General features: G+C 41.8%; 1 protein-coding gene across 2 annotated transcripts in view; it reads right to left on the reverse strand.

Moving 5' to 3' along the window:
* Window positions 1-24,473, reverse strand: part of CDH23 (cadherin related 23) — a 1,769,196-nt gene that overhangs the window by 20,495 nt on the left and 1,724,228 nt on the right. For both annotated transcript variants that reach the window (XM_077454574.1, XM_077454575.1), the window contains 5 exons: window positions 22,721-22,915; window positions 18,760-18,873; window positions 13,056-13,185; window positions 292-555; window positions 26-187 (listed from right to left, as the gene is read on the reverse strand). In XM_077454574.1, coding sequence (XP_077310700.1) covers window positions 26-187; window positions 292-555; window positions 13,056-13,185; window positions 18,760-18,873; window positions 22,721-22,915 — 865 coding nt within the window. The remainder of the gene's footprint in view (window positions 1-25; window positions 188-291; window positions 556-13,055; window positions 13,186-18,759; window positions 18,874-22,720; window positions 22,916-24,473) is intronic.

Below are 24,473 nucleotides of genomic sequence, written 5' to 3' on the forward strand. Positions count from 1 at the left end.
ATATGGATAAAATGAATACTCTTACCAATCACAAAAATATTTTTCACCTCCTGTGAGTCATTTGAGTTCTGTTTAATGTAGTGAATACTTAAGATGCTGTAGAACACCAGGCTGTTGTTGCCCACATCAGCATCAAGTGCTAGAACCTTGATGAGGTGAGAGCCTACTTTTGCATCGGTTGCAACACCTGAAAAATAATGTATAGCATAATAATATGAGAATACAATGGAAAATTGGCAACACTTTTAAATATTTTTTATTGTTTTTCTGTATTTCTAACAAATATCTTACCTGCTGTATACTCTGTTTTTGTGAATCTAGGTGGTTGATCATTAATGTCCTCAAGGTAGATCCTCACTTCCTGCAAGGTTGAGTCTGTGCTGGGATCAAAGCTCTGTATCCTTGCGGCCCTCATCGCTTTGCGGGCTGACCAATTTCTGTTGCTGGATGCTTTCACTATAAGAGTGTAGTATGGTTCCTTCTCTCGGTCCAGGTTTTTCAGAACTGTCAGCTTTCCTTCAGGAGCCAGCTGAAAGTTGTTTCCTTCATTCCCAACTACAAAAGAAATATATTGCAAGTCAGGATATCAGTCTTCATTATGTTATTTTAAAGAGCTAACTCATTAAAAACTGATAGTAATAGATGTTTTTTAATATCTCTCTGGGACTCCAGCAGAGGGATTTTCCTGGCGGTGTTCCCAACTCTGCCAACTACCCCTCTTCGACCAGTGTGACGTCTCACTCCTGCTACAGCAGGGAGAGTCTAGCTAGTAATGCTGCATTCTCTGTAATGCAAGCTAAATAAAAATGTTAGTGACTACCATAAAACCTCTTAGCAGTGGCTCTGGAATGTGGATGGACCTGGATGTTAACGTAAAGAAATCTTGCTACCGGAGTACCAAAAAATTTAGGAAAATCATTCCTTTAGATGACTCTTTTACATAAAACCAGTTGTTGCAACTTGCATGACTCTTGTACAGAGATGTGAAAAAGTATTTGCCCCTGTCCTGATTTTTTATTTTTTTTTGCATATTTGTCACACTTAAATGATTCAGATCATCAAACAAATTTTAATATTACACAAACATAACCCAAGTAAATACAAAATTCAGTTTATAAATGATATTATTAACCACTTCCATACCGGGCCTATTCTGGCACTCCTGCCCTACATGTAAAAATCATCATTTTTTTGCTAGAGAATTACTCATAATCCCCAAACATTACATATGTTTTTTTTTAACAGAGACCATAGGGAATAAAATGGTGGTTGTTGCAAATTTTTATTTCACACGGTATTTGTGCAGCAATTTTTCAACCGTGTTTTTTTGGGGAAAAAAAAACTGTTTCATGAAAAAAAAACCCACTAAAGTTTGCCCACTTTTTTTGTATAATGTGAAAGATGATGTTACGAAGTATAAATAGATACTTGTCATGCTTTAAAATTGCTTTACAATTGTGCACACTCATGGAATGGTGCCAAAAATCTTAATAGGTGACCTTTTTTTTTTTTTTTTTTTTACAGGTTACCAGTTTGGAGTTACAGAGGAGTTCTTGGGCTAGAATTGTTGCTCTTAATCAAACGTTCGCGGTGATGTACATATGCAAAATCATGAATGAACTGTGATTAACCACATTTTTTGGAAAGCTGAATTAAATTTCACTTGTCACACCCAGGCCTGATTACTGGCAGACCTGTTGAATCAAGAAATCACTTAGAATCTGTCTGACAAAGTGAAACAAGAGGGAGAGGGGAGAGAAGTGCCAAGCAGACTCTTGTATAAGTATAAGTGTAAAAAATACCACTCACAGAGGTGTGTACAGAGCAAGTGTAAGGCCTCTTTCACATGGGCAGCTGTCCTGCCACTGTTAAAAGCATGTTTTGTTATTTTGAAATTCCAAGACTTCTACATTGAGATTAGCAGTGTTTACATGCCGCTGCGTTTAGCTGCGGTGGAACATTCTTGCCATTTTTGATGTGCTTCCCGTTGTTTTTCTTTCCTTGTTGCCTCTGCTATCCGCAGGAGAAATAGTACACTGTGATTACCTGCGGTTATGTACAGATAGCTGAGATAAATCGGTCCTGGACACAGTCAAATTAATTTTTTCTAACTGCACAAAACCACATGTAACGTCACCATTCAGTGTGTGAATGGGGCCATAGGAAAGCATTGTATGAGTTTAGGTGCGGTAGATAACTTAATCTATCCTCAGCTAAAAGCTGAATTCTATCCACCCGTGTAAAAGGGGCCTAAGGCTCAGAGCAAAAACATCCTGCCCGTGGGGGGATATCAGTTCTTGCCGCAGCGGCAGCCCCAGAGAGGGTGGATGTCGGAGGACTCTGGGGAGCGAACTGTCAGAGCCTAGAACTCAGTCTGTCAACCAGGAGGGGAATAGCCAATCGAGATGTGTTTCGGAGGCAAGCCACACCTCCTTCCTCAGACACCTTTGGCACAGTACACCCCAAGTTTTTTAAGCTGCTGGCAAATGAACTATTAACTACTAAAGATTTTGAAGCAGAGGGAGCTAGCTATACAGCAGAACTCCCTATCAAAATACTTTTAGAGAAAAAAAATACATTATAGAACTCAAAACTGTCATAATAGCACAGCGAGATAAATATAAAGAAGAAATATTTATTTTGAAAAGTATTAAATAATTAACACAAATAGAAAAATACAAAACAATTGCAAATAAAAAACAGACAATGAAAAGAAATGCATGTGTATTATTATATTTTTTCAGTTATTATTATTGTTTTTCATTATTTATGTTTTATAATTCACTTTTTATTAAATTTTTTTCTTTTATATTTTTTATCAATTTTTCATCATCTATTATTTTCAACTTTGGCTTTTATTTTTTACTTATTTATTTTTGAACTTTTTTTTTTTTCATTTTCAATACTCATGTTTATTTCTTCTGCTTTTCCTAATTTTTTTTTTTCTTGTCAATTTACATTGTTTACGTTTCATTTTCTTGTCATTCACGATCTATCATTTTTATCATTTTTACAAAAAAAATTAAATATAAACAATGAAAAACAAGGAAAACAAACAATGAAAATTGGCAAGAAAAATAAAAATAAAAAATTGGAAAAAAATTAAGAAATAAACATGAGTATTGAAAATTAAAAAAAAGTGTAAAAATAAAAAATAAGTAAAAAATAAAAGCCAAAGTTGAAAATAGTAGATGATGAAAAAGTGCTAAAAAATATTAGAGAAAAAAATTAAATACAAAGTGAATCATAAAAAAAATAATAAAAAACAATAAAATCTGAAAAATTATAATAATGCAAAAAGTGGGGATGAAGAAAGGAAAATGAAGGGCTTTTATGTGGCTGTAAATATATGTGGATATACAGTGCCTTGCGAAAGTATTCAGCCCCCTTGAACTTTTCAACCTTTTGCCACATTTCAGGCTTCAAACATAAAGATATAACATTTTTATTTTTTGTGAAGAATCACCAACAAGTGGGACACAATTGTGAAGTGGAACGAAATCTATTGGATTTTTGAAACTTTTTTAACTAATAAAAAAATGAAAAGTCGCTTGGGGTATGTCTCTATCAGTTTTGCACATCGAGAGACTGAAATTCTTGCCCATTCTTCCTTGCAAAACAGCTCGAGCTCAGTGAGGTTGGATGGAGAGCGTTTGTGAATAGCAGTTTTCAGCTCTTTCCACAGATTATCTATTGGATTCAGGTCTGGACTTTGACTTGGCCATTCTAACACCTGGATACGTTTATTTGTGAACCATTCCTTTGTAGATTTTGCTGTATGTTTGGGATCATTGTCTTTTTGGAAGATAAATCTCCATCCCAGTTTCAGGTCTTTTGCAGACTCCAACAGGTTTTCATCCAGAATGGTCCTGTATTTGGCTGCATCCATCTTCCCCTCAATTTTAACCATCTTGCCTGTCCCTGCTGAAGAAAAGCAGGCCCAAACCATGATGCTGCCACCACCATGTTTGACAGTGGGGATGGTGTGTTGAGGGTGATGAGCTGTGTTGCTTTTACGCCAAACATATCGTTTTGCATTGTGGGCAAAAAGTTTGATTTTGGTTTCATCTGACCAGAGCACCTTCTTCCACATGTTTGGTGTGTCTCCCAGGTGGCTTGTGGCAAACTTTAGACAAGACTTTTTATGGATATCTTTGAGAAATGTCTTTCTTCTTGCCACTCTTCCATAAAGGCCAGATTTGTGCAGTGTACGACTGATTGTTGTCCTATGGACAGACTCTCCCACCTCAGCTGGAGTTCTCTGCAGTTCATCCAGAGTGATCATGGGCCTCTTGGCTGCATCTCTGATCAGTCTTCTCCTTGTCTGAGCTGAAAGTTTAGAGGGACGGCCAGGTCTTGGTAGATTTGCAGTGGTCTGATACTCCTTCCATTTCAAAATGATCACTTGCACAGTGCTCCTTGGGATGTTTAAAGCTTGGGAAATCTTTTTGTATCCAAATTTGCTAAAAAAGTTTAAAATATCCAATAGATTTCGTTCAACTTCATAATTGTGTCCCACTTGTTGGTGATTCCTCACAAAAAATAAAAATTTTATATCATTATGTTTGAAGCCAGAAATGTGGCAAAAGGTTGAAAAGTTCAAGGGGGCCGAATACTTTCGCAAGGCACTGTATATACACATACACTAGAAGTCTGAATAAAGAAAAAGAAAATATATAGATGGATGTATGGACGCTGATTTGTATACTATAACCCAGTCAGAAAGCAATGCCCTTGTACCTACAGTGCCTTGCGAAAGTATTCAGCCCCCTTGAACTTTTCAACCTTTTGCCACATTTCAGGCCATAAGGTGTCAGTTTAATTTAAAAATTAAATATGCTTATTGGGTGCAGAGTTTTTTTTATTATTATAATATATATATATATATATATATATATATATATATATATATATTTTTTTTTGCCCCCCCCCACTACATGCCCTTTGCCCTCTCCCTTGATAGGTAGTTACAAGGGCATTGCTTTCTGACTGCGTAATATGAGGGCTGTATGGATATGAGTTGAAATTGTAGTATATTGTACCAAGAAAAATAATATAGCGAACAATGTAAAGAAAGGTACCAAAGTAACCCTGAATCTATTGCATCCTCAAATTCTCTTAAGAGGTCTATCTGGATCATGAATATGACTTTAAATAGAGGCTTTAAACAGATAGGTGAAAATTGTTATCTTCATAGCCACCACCAGTCTAAGCTATAGACTATGAAAAGTGGAAATCATACCTGCTCTTAAAGAAGATGTGTGGGAAAAAAACATACATACTCACCTCTATGGCTGCAGCATCTCTATAATGCAGCATCAGTCCACCGCCGGATCTAATGCCGCGTACACACAATCGGAATTTCCGGCCAGAAAAAGACAGATGATAGCTTTTTATCGGAAAATGCGACCGTGTGTATGCTCCATCGGAATTTAGCTGTCCGAATTTCCGCCAGCAAAAAATTTATAGCATGTTCTCAACTTTCCAGACGGAAAAACTTTCTATCGGTAATTCCTATCGTGTGTATGCAATTCCGACACGCCAAAAATCACGCATGCTCAGATTCAACTACGAGACAGAAGCTATTGGCTACTAGCTATTGAACTTCCCTTTTCTTGTCCCGTTGTGCTTGTTGTATGTCACCGCGTTATAAACGATCGGAATGTGATGTGAGCGTGGGTAGGCAAGACAGCTTGAGCCGAATGCCGTCGGAATTCCGTCGGGAAAACCATCAGAGCTTTTTCTGACGAGAATTCTGATTGTGTGTACGCGGCATAAGCCCTAGAACTGAGTGATCTCAAGACCACTGATAGCTCAGTTCTTGGGTCCTCTCTGAGCACAGAGTGGTGACGGTCAGTCACTGCTCTCTGCTCTGCCCCTTTAATGCTCGCTAGAGCGCCAGGAGAAGAGGGGGCAGAAGCAGCTGGCTCAGGCTCTAAGCAATGCACTGAGAGGCTGAGCCAGCTGCCAATCAGATATCTGGGTGGACCCTGACATTATTTTTGGGATACATCCAGAGACTGGAGCAGCTCGGTAATGGCACAAGTACAGTAAGTGCACTACTGCGAACCCATAAGAGAAGTATGACCAAAAGAGCTTTGGCCATACTTCTCTTTTAAAGCCCATTTACCCGCCCCCCACAAAAAAAAATTTGTAGCTTACCAGTCTTTAGAAGTGGTGACTTTGTTTGCTCTTTTGAAGTTAAACCACAGGTGGTTGGTTGCTAGGACATAGGGCGGACCTAAGCAACTAATCACCAGCTTGCTATCATGAAATGTCCCACTCCCGCCCTCTGTCCAGAAATGTGCTGCCTCCCCCTCCCCACTGTGTACACAAGTAGTATATTGCTTTGGGAGTGGGAGGGGGGTTGAGGGCGGCCCATAGTCACTGCTATAGGGAAAAGGGGGGGCAGAGGACACAACTGTGTGTGTGTGTGGGGGGGGCTGATGTGAAGGGGGCAGAGGACACAGATATGGGCAGGGCCACCCCCATCGCAGTGTCCTCTACCGCCCTTCACATAACCTCTCTCCCCTGAACTCTGCATTCTGAGCGCAACAAACTCAACCCTGCATTCTGAGTGTAATGCACTCCTTAACCCTGAATTCTGAGTGCAACGCACTCCTGAACCCTGCATTCTGAACATGAAGCACTTCTTAACCCTGCATGCTAAATGTAACGATCTCCTTAAACCCTGCATTCTGAACGTAACCTCTAACCCTGAACTCTGAGCGTAACTCTTCAGGCTTTTTGTTCTTTCTTTTCTCCTTGTAACCCTATGAATAACACCTGTCCCTGAGTGGCTACCTTGCACTCCTCCAGTATATCTAAGAAAGGAATGATTGTAGCCACCAAGGCTGGACTGCAAACATATCCGTCTTTGTTGATCTTGAAAGATTCATAGGGGCTGATGGAACTAGTAATAAGTAAGCTTGTGTAAGTTCACAGGAAGTGACAAGGACACTGCATTTCTGGTCAGACCAACAAGTATTTTCTGTACTTGCTGAAAATGTTATTGGCCTGAAAAAAATAGGATTTTTAAAACAGCTTACCTGTAAAATTCTTTTCTTTGATGTACATCAAGGGACACAGAGCCATAGTAATAACTATGTGGGTTATATCGGCATATCAGGTGCTGGACACTGGCACACCCCTTAAGGCGGGAACTTCCCCCATATAACCCCTCCCATTACTGGGAGTCCTCAGTTTTGTAGCCAAGCAATCAAAGTGTATAAGAAGAAGAAGGAGAAGGGAGGGACCTCTGTGTCCACTGATGTACATCAAAGAAATGGATTTTACAGGGAAGCTGTTTTAAAAATCCTATTTTCTTTTCTCACATCAGGGGACACAGAGCCATAGTAATAACTATGTGGGATGTCCCATAGCAATGGCAACTGAAGGGGGGGGGGGGGCAGAATCAAGGAAACAGGAGGCCAGAGGACTCATACTGCAGCCTGCAGTGTATGCTGTGCCCAAAGGCAATATCCTCATGACTTTTAATATCCATTTGAAAAAAATCGGATAAACGTCTGAACCAAAGACCAATGTTGCCGTCCTACAGATCTGAGCCATAGAGGCCTGATGATGCACCACCCAAGAGGCACTAATCACCCTGGATGAATGTGCTCTTAATATGAGAAGGAAGAATTTTCTTCTTTAAGCTGAAGCTTGATCAACCACCTGACAAATCCATTTGGAAAATAGTGGATCTTGATGCTGCCTGTCCATATCTTGGACCCTCTGGCAGTACAAACAAAACCTATATTTTGCGAACCTGAACAGTCGCCCTTAATTAGATTCTGATCACTCTTACTACATCAAGAGACAGTAGTGCTTTCTCTTCCCCAGATTAAGGCTTCTGGGGAGAAAGAAGGAAAAATAATATCTTGGTTTAAATGAAAACCTGTTACCACTTTTGGTAAGAGTTCAGGATGACATCAAATCACCTCGTCCTTATACATGATGAAATATGGCTCTTACAAGACAGAGCCGTTAGTTCCAATACTCTTCTAGCAGAAGAGATGGCAAGCAAAAAAGATTATCTTTCTTATCAAAGAACCAAGAGAATTTCTCGTAAGGTTCAAATGGCTGATTTAACAAAACCGACCATACCAATTTTAAATCCTAAGGATTTAGAGGTGCCTTGATAGGGGGAATAAACCGTGTTACCCCCTGAATAAGCTACACACTAAGAGTGGGAAGCAAGAGGCCGTAGGAAAAGACATCGACACGGCCTGGATCTGGCTCTTGATAAAAGTCAAGGCCAGCTTCATATCAGATCTCATATGCAGGAATCCTGCCTATTGACATACTTCCTAGGGTGCCAACCCCTGGATCCATACCAAGAATCTATGCCTTCCAGATTCTATAGTAAGTGACTCTGGAAGCCGGCTTCCTGGCATTAGTAAAAGTAGACACTACTGAAGGAGATCACCCACACTCTTTTATAGAGTGGGATTCAACAGTCAAACCTGTTAAACTCCTTGTCCGTAAAGTAGGATGAAATACCGGACCCTGTGCAAGAAGTTCTGGCTATAATGGCAGAGTCCAAAGGACTTCAACTGCCCTCCTTATGATCTCAATAAATTCAGATCTTCTGGGACCCGCTGGGGCCACCAGAATCAGCTCCTTCTGTTCCTGCTTAATGCTGCGGAGAAGGCACGGAAGTAGCAGAGCTGGAGGAAATGCATAGATCAGTGAGAACTGATCCCCTGGGAAGGCTAATGCTTCTGTTCCGCCTGCTAGCTGACCCCTTGTTTGACATAAAGTTGTGAACCTTACTAATGAATGTAGACGTGAATAGGTCCATGTCCGGAGTACCCCATCTGATATATTTCTAGGAAGATGTCAAGGTGAAGAGACCATTCTCCCGGAAATAATTGTTGGCGTCTCAAGTAGTATGCCTGAAATATTAAAATTGCCGATAGGCAAGGAGTGTTGTGTTCTGCCAACCTAGAACATTATTCACCTCTTTTTTTTTTTATGTAAGCCACCGCCGTGGCTCTGTCAGACTGAATCCTGTCAGGACAGTCCTGTAATCTGACCGCTAGGATTCTATGGCCAGATGTACTGCCTGAAACGTCCAAAGTTGATAGGCAAGGTCCTCTAACCTGGACCATCTCCCGTGGACAGAATCTTCTTCCAGGGCTGCTCCCAGGCCTAGAAGGCTGGCATCTGCTGTTAACACCTGGCAGGTTAAAGATTTTCCCTCCTGCTGGATAACAACCACCAATTTAGGCTCTGATCTATGTCGGGAGCCAAGCATATTGGAAACAAACAAGGCCTGAATCCTCTTTATTCCAGACTAACAGGATGGTGTCCTGAAGCAGTCTTTGAATAAAACTGCGCGTAACCGCAGTGCCCCGGCAAGAAAGGCCAAGTACCAGTGGGTGTCATCTCAGCCCCAAAGGGTTAGAAGCCATGCCGGCCTTCCCTATGCCCTTCAGAACCCCTTGTGGCTTCCTCCTAATTCAGGAGAGGCCAATGTTCCCCCTTTCACTGCCCAGCCAGGAGTCCAGGTGGACACAATTTTTACGGAGGATATGTTGTCGTCAATTGTGGCCCAGTGCAACCTGTATGCACAACAATTTATTTTGAAAAATCCGACATCTTATTATGCCCATCCCTACGAATGGAGAGACCTAACGGTGGAGGAGTTCAAGGTTTTTTTAGGCCTCACATTTAACATGGGACTCACCAAAAAAAAATCAATTGCGTACCTATTGGTCAACCCACCCCCTCCACCACACACCGCTCTTCTCCGCGGTAATGCCCAGAACCAGGTATCAGATGATCCTGAGGTTCTTACATTTCAGCGACAATACCCAGTGCCTTCCACGAAATGACCCAAATTACGACAGGCTTTACAAAATTCGACCAATACTTCATTATTTTTCACAAACATTCCCCAAATTGTTTACCCCGGACCAACACATATGTGTGGATGAGTCCCTTATTAAATTTAGTGGTAGGCTTAAAATGAAGCAATTTATGCCCAGCAAAAGGGCCCGCTATGGGGTGAAGATCTAAAATTATGCGACCGAGCCACAGGATACACATATTCATTCATAGTGTACGAAGGGAAGGACACCCAGCTGCAGCCCCCTAATTGTCCGGACTACTTGGGATCCAGCGGAAAAGTTGTTTGGGACCTCATATACCCCCTATTGGATAAAGGCTACCACCTGTATGTAGATAACTTCTACACATCTCTGCCCCTGTTCCACAACCTTCACCGGAGGAAGACGCCAGCATGTGGCACCGTAAAAAGGAATCGGAAGGGCTTTCCTCAAAGTCTTGTGAATAAGAAGCTGCGAAAAGGAGAAACCGCAAGTCTGAGAAACAAGGAGGTTCTGGCAGTGAAGTGGAGGGACAGAAGAGATGTGTATATGTTGTCTTCTATCCACAATGATACGTTCATGGAAATCCCCAGAAGGAATGGCCCCGTAAAAAAAACAAAATGCATTTATGAATACAATTTGTTCATGGGGGGAGTCGACTTCAACGACCAAATGATGGAACCATATCTTGCCACAAGACGGACATACCATTGGTACAAAAAAGTAGCAATTTATTTTTTTCAATTGGCCATTTACAATTCCTATGTCATTTACCGCAACTCCACCCAAAACCCCAAACGTTTCTTTGGCTACCAGGAGGAAGTTTTCACTGCCCTTATTTTCCCAAACGGCCCACCAGAAAATATCCGATCAGACGTTATAAGTCGACTCTCCGAGCGCCACTTTCCTGATAAAATCCCTCCCAAACCAACAGGCCAAAGACGTCAAAAAAGATGTAAGGTGTGTACCAGAGCAGGAGTCAGAAGAGACACATCTTATTATTGTGCACAATGTCCTTCCCAACCAGGCCTCTGCACTGTTTTCGGCGTTACCATACTTCAATAAATTTTTAGTGAAGTATGGTAAACATAATCCTCAGTTCCTGCCTTCATACACCTTCACACCCCTTATGCCACTGCCTGCTCTGTAACTGACCCTGGCTTGTTATTTGACCACTCTTATGCCTGCCGATTCTGTACATACCGCTGCCTGATCTGGAACTGACCCTGGACTGTTATTCGACCATGCTTCTGCCTAACGATTCTGTACATACCTCTGCCTGATCTGGAACTGACCCTGGACTGTTATTCGACCATGCTTCTGCCTAACGATTCTGTACATACCTCTGCCTGATCTGGAACTGACCTTGGAGTGTTTGACCACGATATTTGCCTGCCTCTTGGACTGATCTTGTATTCTGCAACTGGACTAGTGGGATTCAACACGGGGTCTCACATATGTGAGGGGCTCCAGTATAGTTTTTCTGGATGAAGAAAACAATTTTCTTTGTTTTCTTATTCCTAGATTAGGGTCTGGAGACTCGGAGGCTTCAAAAAGATTTGGGAGGGAGAAGCCTCTACCCCTATCCCCATTCTGTCCTGAACGAGGCTCTACTTCTGTCTGCTGCCTGGAGGACTTACTGCCGTCATGCCGCACTGACCACACCACATGGACCTGCCTACTACCAGGACCAATATTTTTGGCACTGCTGACAATATCTCTGCACTGACCCTGGACTGTATATGGACAGTATCCCTGCCTGCTGCCTGAAAAATTGTGTTCGCTGTTGCTGACCAAGTCCCTGCCTGCTGCCTGGACCAGTGATATCCTCCTGTGGACAACTGCGCTTCTAAAACCACAGGTAATCTTTTCTTTACCCTTTGCTCAGCATAATGTATTTGGGGGTGTAATTCTTGGTATGTGCAGGCTATGTGTCCCTGGAACGCCGACGGTGTTCCTTGCATGTTGTGCCTCTGTATGTGGCCAGGCTGGGTAAACGTCTCACACATGTGGTATCGTTATACTCAGGAGGAGTAGGAGAATATATTTTGGGGTGCCATTTTTGCTATGTAAATGCTATGTGTTGGAAATATCTTATAAACCGACAACTTTTTGTAAAAAAAAATGTGTTTTCATTTTTTTCCACATTTTCCAAAAACTTCTGGAAAAAAATGAACCATTGAAAAGACTCATTATGCCTCATAGATTATACGTTGGGGTGTTAGCTTTCCAAAATGGGGTCATTTTCTGGACGTTTCCATTGCCCTGGTGTTCCAGGGCCTTCAAAACTGTAATAGGTGGTTGAGAAATGAAATGTGTAATTTATGCTCCTAGAATGCCTGAAGGTGCTACTTCAAAATTAGGCCTCTGTATGTGGTCAGGCTGTGTAAAAGTCTCACACATGTGGTATCGTTATACTCAGGAGGAGTAGGAGGATGTATTTTGGGGTGTTATTTGTGGTATGCACATTCCGTGTGGGAGAAATAAGCTATTACAATGAAAATTTTGTGAAAAAAAAAAAAATCTTAATTTTGCAAGGAATTGTGGGAAAAAAATGACAACTTAAAATAACTCACCATGCCTCTTACTAAATACATTGGAATGTCTACTTTCCAAAAATGGGTCATTTGGGGGGCATTGTACTTTCCTGGCTTGTTAGGGTCTCAAGAATGGAGATAGGCCTTAGTACATCAGATGTGATCTTTTTTTGCAAATCTTTATGATTTGCACCATAGCTTGTAGACTCTATACATTTCACACAGATCATATAATATGCAATAATTTGAGTTATTTTTACCAAAGATGTGTAGTAGTATAAATTGTGGCCAAAATTTATGAAGAAAAATTGCTAATTTGCAAAATTTTATCATAGAAACAAAGAAAAATTCATTTTTTAAAAAAAAATTTCGGTCTTTTTTCATTTGTAGCGCAGAAAATAAAAAACCAAGAGGTGATCAAATACCACCAAAAGAAAGCTCTATTGGTATGAAGAAAAGGACAAAAAAATCATTTGGTTACAGTGTTGCATGACTGAGTAATTGTCATTCAAAGTGTGAGAGCACTGAAAGCTGAAAATTGGTCTGGGCATGAGGGGGGTTTAAGTGCCCAGTAAGCAAGTGGTTAAAACTCAAATAAAACTTGCATTTCACACAGATGGTATTTTCATGATAAAATATCTATAATTGAGATTAAATCAATAAATGACTCTGCTTTTTTTACCTGCAATAAAATAGTAGACAATAGCATTTGGACCATCATCAGCATCCACAGCACCACTGACATTCCCCACTGCGGTTCCAGGTTTGGAATGCTCACGGACAGAAAGGCTTTGGTACTGCACAGCACCTCTCTGTGAAAATGGCAAAGAATAGATGACAACATACATAGAATAAAAAAGTCAATTCACCTAAAAATAATGTTTTCCATTTTAGACTTTTGGATTTGCCTGCCCTGGTTTCTCCTTTCTCCCCTCATCAACATGCTAATAAAACTTTTAAATAAAACTTGTTTTCATTACTTAACTTATGTTCAACCCATCACTCGTCCCTGTGTTTCTCTATGCAATGTTGGTAAATCATGGCTATGGGGCTGGCCAACACAGGCCCACCCCATAGCGTTCTGTCTCAGTACTCCTCTCAGGAGCCCTCAGGCCTAATGCAGTGTGAACTGGGTCTTGGGAGGAGTTTTGAAAATATCAAAATGTCCTGATAGATATAAGTTAGGAGCAGTGGGCATTCCTAGGTAGACAGTATTGTCATGCAGACCATCCTAGATTATTGCCCATGTGGGCGTGGCCAAGAGGTTGGTACCCAAGTTGGAAGAAGGGCATAGAGAAAAGTTGAATAGTTATTATCGTGTTGAGTTGTGTTAGTGTTGTGTTAAGTTGCAGGTTAAACAGATAACAAATTGAGCAACAATCAGCAATCACTAGCACTGGTAAAGTGACTGTAATGGCAGAACAATTTGGATAACAGTTACTGTTGTAGTAGCAAACACAGCCTGCCATACATTGATGGAAATTAGGCTGGTTCAGCAGGAGCCCTGTTTGTACATATGTCCATCCATTAATTGACTTGTGTATAACCAGCCTGTTCGATTAGTGCTGCCAGCTAAAGCCCGAAGTCTCCCTGCTGGCAGAACACAAAAGCGTTGCTGGAAGGATTTCTCCAACTACACTGACTATGTTGATGGTGAAGTCAAGTAATTTTACATTGCATAATGTATAGCCTGCATAACACTGACAATAGATGTGCAAGAATGTTGATAGTGGAAGTAACAGTAAGGCTTGCAGTACATCTGGAGATCCTCAGTATGAAATATATTACACTGGTATTGCCTACATTACTGGAGCAGCAGCGACAAGAGGGGTGGCTGACAGGGAGAGATGCAAGCGGCACTTAGAAGAACCTAGATCCTATGAGGTAGTACCCTAGACCAGAGCAAATATCAGAGCAGTCAGTGGTGTCTGAAATCTCTCCCTTCTTGAACAGGAACTTTTCCCTGCTGATATTTCACTTTTCCTAACAAGCAGGATTCTTATCCCTACTCTAGCCACATGCAACTGCAACCAGATGCAACGGTGCACTGCTATTTATTAGCACTGCCTACAATAAAGATGGCTGCCAGGGTCACCCAGTTTTCCGGTGTCCAATTAGACCACTGCTCCCCTGCTAACACCTACAGAGGCTGTAAAGGAAAAATGTTTTTCCCATCCTCCTCTCCATCTGTACAGTGTCACAGCAGCACAGAGCCACCTACAAAATGAAGCTTAAACTACACCTGCCTATACCCACATGTGATGCTGAGCTTCCATGATTGAAAGTGCTGAAATCCAATGAATAAAAAGGAGAAAGCCAGGGACAGCAAGGATGGGGAGGAAAGAGCTAGTTGATCCTGGATATCCTCCAGCCAATGAAACAAGGTGGGCCCTATCTGACTTTCTGCAGGATTTAAACGCACAATGCTGGAGCAATGAAATATGAGACGCAATTTTGGTACAGGTGATGAACCTGTACAACTGTGTAAGGCTGGAGTTCAGCTTCAAGCAACTAAACATAATCGGTGAACCCTTTACCAACTCTCCTGCAATAAGAGAACAGCAGAGGACATCCTCACAAATGAAGAGAACTATTTATGAAGATTTGCAAAATTATTGCTTTTTCTTTTCATGCACATTTTTCACATCTTCAGTAAAACTTGTTTATCTCTTGTGTTTATACTGTGCTGCCAAGGTTAATTGTAAAAGAGAGTGGAGAAAATGCAGAAAACAAAAAAACAAAAAAAAAAATGGCAAAGTGAAATAGAACGGGAAAAAAAATCTTGTGGTCAGCTTCTTCGAAAGCTTCCCTCCACTGATAATAGTGGATTAGGTCAAGCATAGAGTGGGGTACAAAATAGATGCTGTCCAAAATAGATGAAATATTACCACTTCTATTCCATGCTGTATTGTATATGTTAGGGGGTAATTTTGTTTCTATGTTGGTTGTGCTTGGAGGAGTCTTGGTTTAGTATTTTATTATTATGTTGATTCTCTGGGTTTTTCATTGTAGATGATTTTATGGATTTATGACACAGGCATCACAATCCCCTCTATTGAAGTGGGGGTGTGGTCCCAGGTGGGAGCTTATTGTCCATTCTTTTGGCTCCCTATCCACTTGTCTCTCTGCACACTGGACTCTTCTCCAGAAGTTTTCCCGGCTAGTGTGTCTGAGCTGGGGTGCAGATACATCGAGAGTCAGCAGTGGACAGCGACTCACACCCATGGCTCTCTCCAGGAGAGGAATTATTTGTACTGGGGTGGTTTCTTCAAATGTTCTTTTAAAAGTGGAGGTCTACCCTAAAGTGGAGCTTCCGCTCATTGGAACCCTCCCCCCCTCCGGCGCCACAATTGGCACCTTTCAGGGAGGGGGGGGGGGGGGGGTTGCAGATACCTGTACAGTACAGGTATCTGCACCCACTTCCGGCATAGATATCTGCAGAAAGTATGCCCCTTTCCGCAGAATCTACGCCCCTTTCCAAAAGTCCCCCGCTGTCTGCTGGGAAACACACGGATCCCAGAGACAGAGGGGACCATCCTTATTGCGCAGCGCGACTCGCGCATGTGCAGTAGGGAACCGGGAAATGAAGCCGCAAGGCTCCACTTTCTGATTCCCATACCCAAGATGGCGGCGGCAGCACCCGAGAGACGATCAAGAGATCGGCTTCGGGTGCCGACATCGCTGGCGTGCTGGGCGGGTAAGTGTCATTATTTTGAAAGTCAGCAGCTGCAGTATTTGTAGCTGCTGGCTTTGAAAAAAAAAAAAAAAAGGCGGACTCTATTAGGCTCTGTTCTTCTGTTGCTACACGGATGACATCTCAAGTTAATTTTACCTTTTTCTATATGTAACATTTTCTTCCTGTTGTCGGTGGGAGGAGAGCAATCTCCTTCTGTCCATACTTAGCCACTCCCCCACTTAGGCCTGCGCTCACTTAGGTGGTGGATTGTATGTGTAAGTGCCTTTATTATTCCTGTTCTTTAGTTGCCTCTTCTTACCACCCCTCCTTATTCGTCCTCTTTCCATCTCCCTCTTCCCTTTTCCTTCCTCCCCCAACCCACCCCCCCAATCAGCCGGTAGAGAAGATGGAGGTACTGAGGGTCACTTCCTTAAACACTAATTGACTTAACGTGCCTGTAAAACGTAGTATGCTTCTTCAAGACCTGAAGCAGTTGATGTGGCGTTCATTCAGGGAACACACTTTAAAGAGGGTAAGGCTCCAGTTCTGAGAAACAGCTTTTATCCCTTTGCATATCATGTCGTTAATTGGACATCTAAATCTAGAGGGGTTTCCATCTTGGTCTCTATGCGAGTTCCCTGGAACTTACTTGATTCAAGAGGGCAGATTCTTGATTCTTAATGGAACGATTGGTGGTATTAAAGTGACTCTGGTCACGATATACGCTCCTAACTGTAATCAAGACCACTTCCTCTGTTCCACTATTGACAAGCTTATGACATTTGCGGAGGGCAAACTTCTCATGGGAGGAGATTTCAATCTACCCCTAGACCCCAAGGTAGACACCTTTACAGGGGGATCTTCTGTTCCCCCGGGCCTTCGCAATCTTATCTTGAAAATAGAAGAAATAGCTCCTGTTGGCTACTGCGGCGCAGAGACACTGGTATATGTTACATTTTTTAAGGCAGTTTAGGTGTCATCGGGCATTCTGTGTTAATGCAAGTGTGGGTAAATAAACACAAAGGTTAATTTATGTTCTCTGGATTGTGCGATGATAGCAAATGAGTGTTGAAAAATAAATATTTTGTAGTAACTACATAGGGAAAAGATCATGATCAAGGCTGCCTTCTACAGTATCTCACAAAAGTGAGTATACTTCTCACATTTTTGTAAATATTTTATTATATCTTTTCATGTGACAACATTGAAGAAATTACACTTTGCTACAATGTAGTGAGTGTGCAGTTTTTGTATAACAGTGTAAATATGCTGTCCCCTCAAAATAACTCAACACACAGCCATTAATGTCTAAACCACTGGCAATAAAAGTGAGTACACCCCAAAGTGAAAATATCCAAATTGGGCCCAAAGTGTCAATATTTTGTGTGGCCACCATTATTTTCCAGCACTGCCTTAACCCTCTTGGGCATGGAGTTCACCAGAGCTTCACAGGTTGCCACTGGAGTCCTCTTCCACTCCTCCAGGATGACATCACAGGGCTGGTGGATGTTAGAGACCTTGCACTCCTCCACCTTTCATTTGAGGATGCCCCACAGATGCTCAATAGGGTTTAGGTCTGGAGACATTCTTGGTCAGTACACCACCTTTACCCTCAGCTTCTTTAGCAAGGCAGTGGTCATCTTGGAAGTGTGTTTGGGGTCTATATCATGTTGGAATGCTTTCCCGTGGCCCAGTCTCCGAAGGGAGGGATCATGCTCTGCTTCAGTATGTCACAGTACATGTTGGCATTCATGTTTCCCTCAATAAACTGTAGCTCCCCAGTGCCGGGAGCACTCATGCAGCCCCAGACCATGACACTCCCACCACCATGCTTGACTGTAGGCAAGACACACTTGTCTTTGTATTCCTCACCTGGTTGTCACCCCATACGCTTGACACCATCTGAACCAAATAAGTCTATCTTGGTCTCATCAGACCACAGGACATGGTTCCAGTAATCCATGTCCTTAGTCTGCTTGTCTTCAAAAAACTGTTTGTGGGCTTTCTTGTGCATCATCTTTAGAAGAGGCTTCCTTCTAGGATGACAGCCATGCAGACCAATTTGATGCAGTGTGCGGCGTATGGTCTGAGGACTTACAAGCTGACCCCCCACCCCTTCAACCTCTGCAGCAATGCTGACAGCACTCATATGTCTATTTTCCAAAGACAACCTCTGGGTATGATGCTGAGAACCTGTCTATCTTCCTATAGCCTAGCCCATCTTTATATAGAACAACATTTCTTTTTTTCAGATCCTCAGAGAGTTCTTTGCTATGAGGTGCCATGTTGAACTTCCAGTGACCAGTATGAGAGAGTGAGAGTGATAACACCAAATTTAACACACCTGCTCACACTTGAGATCTTGCAACACTAACGAGTCACATGAGGGAGGGAAAATGGCTAATTGGGCCCAATTTGGACATTTTCACTTAGGGGTGTACTCACTTTTGTTGCCAGCAGTTTAGATATTAGTGGCTGTGTGTTGAGTTATTTTGAGGGGACAGCAAATGTACACTGTTATACAAGCTGTACACTCACTACTTTACATTGTAGCAAAGTTTTTTTGTTCGAGGCTAAATAAATAACAAAAAAAAAAAACATATTGAGCATATCTTAAAATGCATATTTCTCTGTTTTATTTTAAAAAAAGTTGCAAGTACAGAAAAATACCTTTATAATCTGCTAGGATTTTCTAACTTGTTTTACTTACTGGTGGTCGGACAAAGATTGGCTCATTGTCATCAATATCATCTAGAGCAACCTGAAGAGGTAGCATGGCTTCGTAAGGCACTGGTTGACCAAGGTCATAGGCAACGATTATAAGCTGAAAAAAGATTAACACCACAGCATGACAAAGTTTTTCATATTACATTTGCATAGAAAATAACATATTAAAACCTGTTTAACCACTTCAGATCCGCGCTATTGCCAAATGACGGCATTAGCGCGGACCTACATTTTCAGGACTACGTCTATTGACGTCGTCCTGGTTACGAGCGGCCTGCGCGCCCCCTGAGGGGCGCGCGCGGCGCGCTCTGTGATCGGCGAGTCCGTGAGACTCGCCTGATCACCGATCCGTGTAAGGGGTCGATCCCGACCCCTTATCACGTGATCAGCTGTCAGCCAATGACAGCTGATCATGTGATAGAACGGAGCCGGTAATCGGCTATTATTCCTCCTCGCGCTGACAGCGCGAGGAGAGAAAAAAAAAGCCGATCACCGGCGGCCGTGATCGGGACATCAGTCCCGATCACGGCCATCAATACAAGGGACCACCTGCCACCTGCCTGTGCCCACCTGCCTCCCGCAGTGCCATCCTGAAGTAAAATAAAAGAAAAAGTAAGTGCCCCCCGTCAGTGCCCCCTGTCAGTGCCCATAGTGCCCACAGTGCCACCCACAGTGCCACCCACAGTGCCACCCACAGTGCCACCCCACAGTGCCACCCACAGTGCCACCCAATCTGCCTCAAAGGTGCTGCACCCCAGTGCCGCCCATCAGTGCCCAGCAGTGCCGCCCATCAGTGCCCAGCAGTGCCGCCCATCAGTGCCCAGCAGTGCCACCTATCAGAGCCACCTATCAGTGCCACCTATCAGTGCCCATCAGTCCCATCTATCTGTGGTACCTATCAGTGCCCATCCGTGCCACCCATCCGTGCCACTTATCCGTGCCACCCATCCGTGCCATCTTATCTGTGCCCATCTTTGCCCATCAGTGCCGCCTTATCTGTGCCCATCGGTGCCGCCTTATCTGTGCCTATTAGTGCCGCCTTAACTATGCCTATCAGTGCCCACCAGTGCAGCCCATCAGTGCCCACCAATGCAGCCCATCAGTGCCCACCAATGCAGCCCATCAGTGCCCACCAATGCAGCCTATCAGTGCCGCCTAATCAGCGCACTTCAATGAAGGAGAAAAATGACCCGTTTGCAAAATTTTATAACAAACTATTAAAACATGATTTTTTTTTTTTTTTTTTTTGCATCTTTTTTTGTTTGTTTAGCAAAAAATAAAACTCCGAGCTGTAACTAAATACCACCAAAAGAAAGCTCTATTTGTGGGAAAAAATGATAAAAATTTCATTTGGGTACAGTGTTGTATGCCCGCGCAATTGTCACTCAAAGTGCATCAGCGCTGAAAGCTGAAAATTGGTCTGGGACTGAGGGGGGTTTAAGTGCCCAGTAAGCAAGTGGTTAATTTATTTTTTTAAGTCAGCACAATGGACAATACATACATTCAATGGGAAGTGTCCCATGTTCTGTTAGCTGGTCTCTTAGTTGAAATCAGAAGTCCTCTGCCCCCCCCCCCAGATTCCCATTATCTCAGAATATTTCTTCGTATTCTTAAACTCTTTCCATCCTTTCCAAGTATTTGAAAAAAATTCTATTCTATCTTCTCCGTAATGACACAATTCTTCCATGTTATATATAAATTCTAATGAGAAGAGAAACACAGTGCATTATCCAGTTACATGAAGGTTAAGGAAGTAAAGCACGAGTCCATCCACACTGGCGTGATGTTCACTGCAGAGCGCCATTCTGAACAGCTGATTTTTCTGCATGTGGTGGTAGAAATCCTAGCTAGCAGGATCTCTGGGATCAATGGAGATGAAACCGAGGCTTGGATCAGGCTGATGGTGAGGGCTGGAACGCGGCGTCGGGTGTGATGACGTCACTGGTTGCTTAAAATGTTTTTAGTTCTAACCTAGAGGCGCCTGTGTTTCTCTTCTCATTTGCATATCTGGAGTCTGCTTTCAACTCCCCCCTCAAAGGCTGCAAAGGTTGTTTTGGACTGCTAAAGTAATCTATACAGGTCTCCCCTCTTCATCTCTCCCCCTCCACATATACTGAGTATCCACTTCAAGGACTTATTGATGGACTAATTTATTAAATCTTATACTATTTAGCAGCGCCACTACCCATTTTTTTTATTTATAATTCTACCCTTTGATCCCACTCTCTTAGCGTTGGGCTTTCCAATGCTTGCCAGTGTTTTGGGATGAGGTGTTTTGCTGCATTTATTAAATGTGGTATTATCATATTCTAATGTTGTTTTATTGTAAGCTTGGTATTATGTAATACATAGGTTTCTGGATTTTTAGGCATTTTTTTAAATATGCCTAAAAATGTTGTGGCGGAGATCAATATGATCAACTAGAATTGTCATGAGAGAAAAACAAGGTGTGCCAAAAACGAAATGCAGCAGAAATGCGATGAATTGTATATTTCATTAAAATCAGCCAAAATGACTACTCTAATATAAAGATCAATAGGCACATAAAGGTATAATACTGTGGTCACTCAGCAGGTCCCCTCTGAGAACACGGGGATAAGGTTTCAAACCATCCGCTTCTTCAATTGATCAATAGCCATTTAGGTTTGACGAAGAAGCGGATCCTTTGAAACGTTATCTCCATGTTCTGACATCACTTCCAAAGCGACTCCGAGTGTGTTCCATACTGGTTCCGAGACAACGGCCAGTTGTTCCTCTCCTCTCGTGTTAACATCTACACACCACCATCCACCAGGGACCTGCTGAGTGACCACCGTATTATACTGTTATATGCCTATTGATCTTTATATTAGTGTGAGTAGCCAATTGGCTGATTTCAATTAAATATACCATTTGTTGCATCTCCTGCTGCATTAATGTTTTGACGCACCTTGTTTTTCTCCCATTTACTTCAAAAGGAGATGCCACTAATGCTGCATACATATACTTCCTGGACTTTATAGACTTTTATTTGTGTTAACAGTGTGTTTCGGTACCCTCTCGTGCACCATTCTGTTTTTTTGTCTTGTTCAACTAGAATTGTCATAGCCACATGTTAAGAGTGATGACTATAGCTACCATCAATGAAAAGTTATCTATAACCTACCCTGTGATACTACTAATTTCTATCCCTCTTTATGTGTTTTTTTCTTTTTTGCTCCCATTACTTGTTCTAATGTGATATTGGTTACAACACGACCGCTATCTATCTGTATCAATGTATATACACAATCTGTTGTTGGTAACATGTAAAACTCTATGCTAATTGTAAAACTGACAATATTCTCAATAAAACCTTTTTTGACTGTGAAAAAAAAAAAAGTTAAGTGATCTGTGAATGGAGGAGATGAGCTTTTCATTCATTTGCCCATCCTCCATCCACAGACTGCATTATAAGAAAAAATAAGTAAATAAAACACACAGCATAAACACACTTCTAAAACACACACAAAGGGCATGTAGTCAATAAAAGTCTGTTACCTACATGCGTGTAAAGCCTAGTATACACGGGCCGAATGTCGGGCGGCATTGACCAGTTCAATGCAAACTGCCTGACATTCGGCCCCTGTGTATGGCAGCCAGTCAGAAACCAGAAGGGGCATGATCGTAGAAGGTCTGCGGACCGGCCCCCAATCAGCACTCTCGGCTGATCTGAGTTTTCTGAAGGGGGAGCCTTTCTCCCATCAGAACACAATTGCACAGAAGGGACAATTGCTGTACTAACATCATATTGTTAGTACAGTGGCTCTTTCTGAGCTGTCAGTTTTTTTGTTCAGCTTGATGGGTTGAACGAAAAAAAAAAAAAAACTTGTAGTGTGTACTAGCCTTTAGTGTATGAAACCATTGCACTTAGTTATAGATGTAGCATTGCACACAGTTACAATGTGCTGGACTTGTCTACTTACACTATAAATGGCTTGCTTCTCCCGATCTAATCTCTGTGCAGTTTGAATAAGTCCACTTATGGAATCAATATTAAAATACTCCCAGTCTTTATTTCCAGCTCCGGTTTTTAGCAAACTGTAGCGCACTGCCCCATTCAAACCTTCATCGTTATCTGTGGCATATACTTCATATACTGTAGACTTTAAGGGGATTTCCTATAGAAAACAAAACAGTTTCATAGATAACCACCAGAGGTCAATGCAACACAGTTTTTACCAAACTATATAAAAAGATCTCAGGCTATACAATAATAATAATAATAACAAATAACATTTTAAGGCCTTGTGCACACAGGACATTTTTTTCTCCCTTGGACGCCTGCATGGTCCAGGGGAGGAAAAAGCAGCATCACAATGCACCTAAAGTCGCATTTTGTAAATGTTTTTAGGCACATCAAGGGTCTGGGAGTTGATTTAATTAGCCAGAATATTCATTTATTCTGGCTATTAAAATAAATGCACTAGGGGGCATTTACACATATTTAAGAATTTGGGCGGTTTTTTTACGGGTGTTTTTTGCGGCAAAATGCTCCTCTTCTGAAAGTGCAAGAGATAATATTTTCTGCCCAGTATATGCAAGTAAACATAAGCTAACATAGAAGGCCATTCAGAGGCATAAAAAAAAAAATGTCAACGTTGGGATTTCAAGTTCATGGGTGCAAAATGTGCATTGTTTTTTTCCTAAGAGTTGAATTAAACATACACTTGCAATACAAAGTTATTGAACCCCTTGTAATTACCTGGATTTCTGCAATGATGACTCCTGAATGAGCTTATAATGTAGTAGGGCAACATACTTTTTTTTTTCTCATTTTATTGTGGTCAGGACTAGAATAAGAATAAAATATGTCAAGTTTACTTGTCCCCCTCCCCCCAAAAAAAGGAATCATTTGTTTATATTTTGTATTTTATAGGCAGCATATGGCGTACTAGGCTTCTTTTCACATTTTCCCTAATTTATTTACAGCCTGAGGGGAGAGGGATTAGAACACTGGTCAGGTTTCCCCTGTTAGGGAGATTCATCTTCTCAATTTATACCAGTGCACAGATATAATATGCTAATTGAGTTTGCTGGGGTCAAAATAGCTCCTTTAAGGGTGGGCTATAGAACAATTTTATATATACCAGTCCACACCTCTTTTTGTCCTGTTTACCATTAAGGATAAGTGCAGGCGTGTTTGCAACCGCACGTACAGAGCCCACGGATCGGGGAAATGTCTCTCTGCCTGTGATAAGCGATCCGCGGTGCCAACTTCCTGGTGGGCTCTGCACATGTGGATGCGAACACGCCTGAGCTCATCCTTATTTACCATTATCGTTGAAAGTGAACGTAAAAGAAAATCCCAAATATTGGGTTGTCCCCAGAAAAGCAATAGAGGAATCTTCCAATGAGGACACAAGTTCTGGTGACCTGGGGGTACCTAAGAGATTCCCTTAATTTGCAGAGATTACTGTCACTTCCTGTTTTGGCTATGGGACAGGAAGTATAGGTAAATCTCCCCATTGGGACAAAGAGGGCAAAATGAAAACAAAAAACTTTTTGCCTATAGTTCTACTTTAAAGTGAAGCTATCATCAAAATTTAAAACCATATAATAATTATCACATTGAATTATATTCAATATTTTTTTGCTGCTGTGATTGGACTTCATGTTACAGGCTACATTCATTCTCCATGGTCCAATTGTATGGAAGAACATAGTCACCCACTCTTA

This window comes from Lithobates pipiens, unplaced genomic scaffold (genome assembly GCF_037356315.1).
Source record: "Lithobates pipiens isolate NorthernLeopardFrog02 unplaced genomic scaffold, aLitPip1_a1.2 Scaffold_25, whole genome shotgun sequence".
Classification (NCBI taxonomy): Eukaryota; Metazoa; Chordata; class Amphibia; order Anura; family Ranidae; genus Lithobates; species Lithobates pipiens.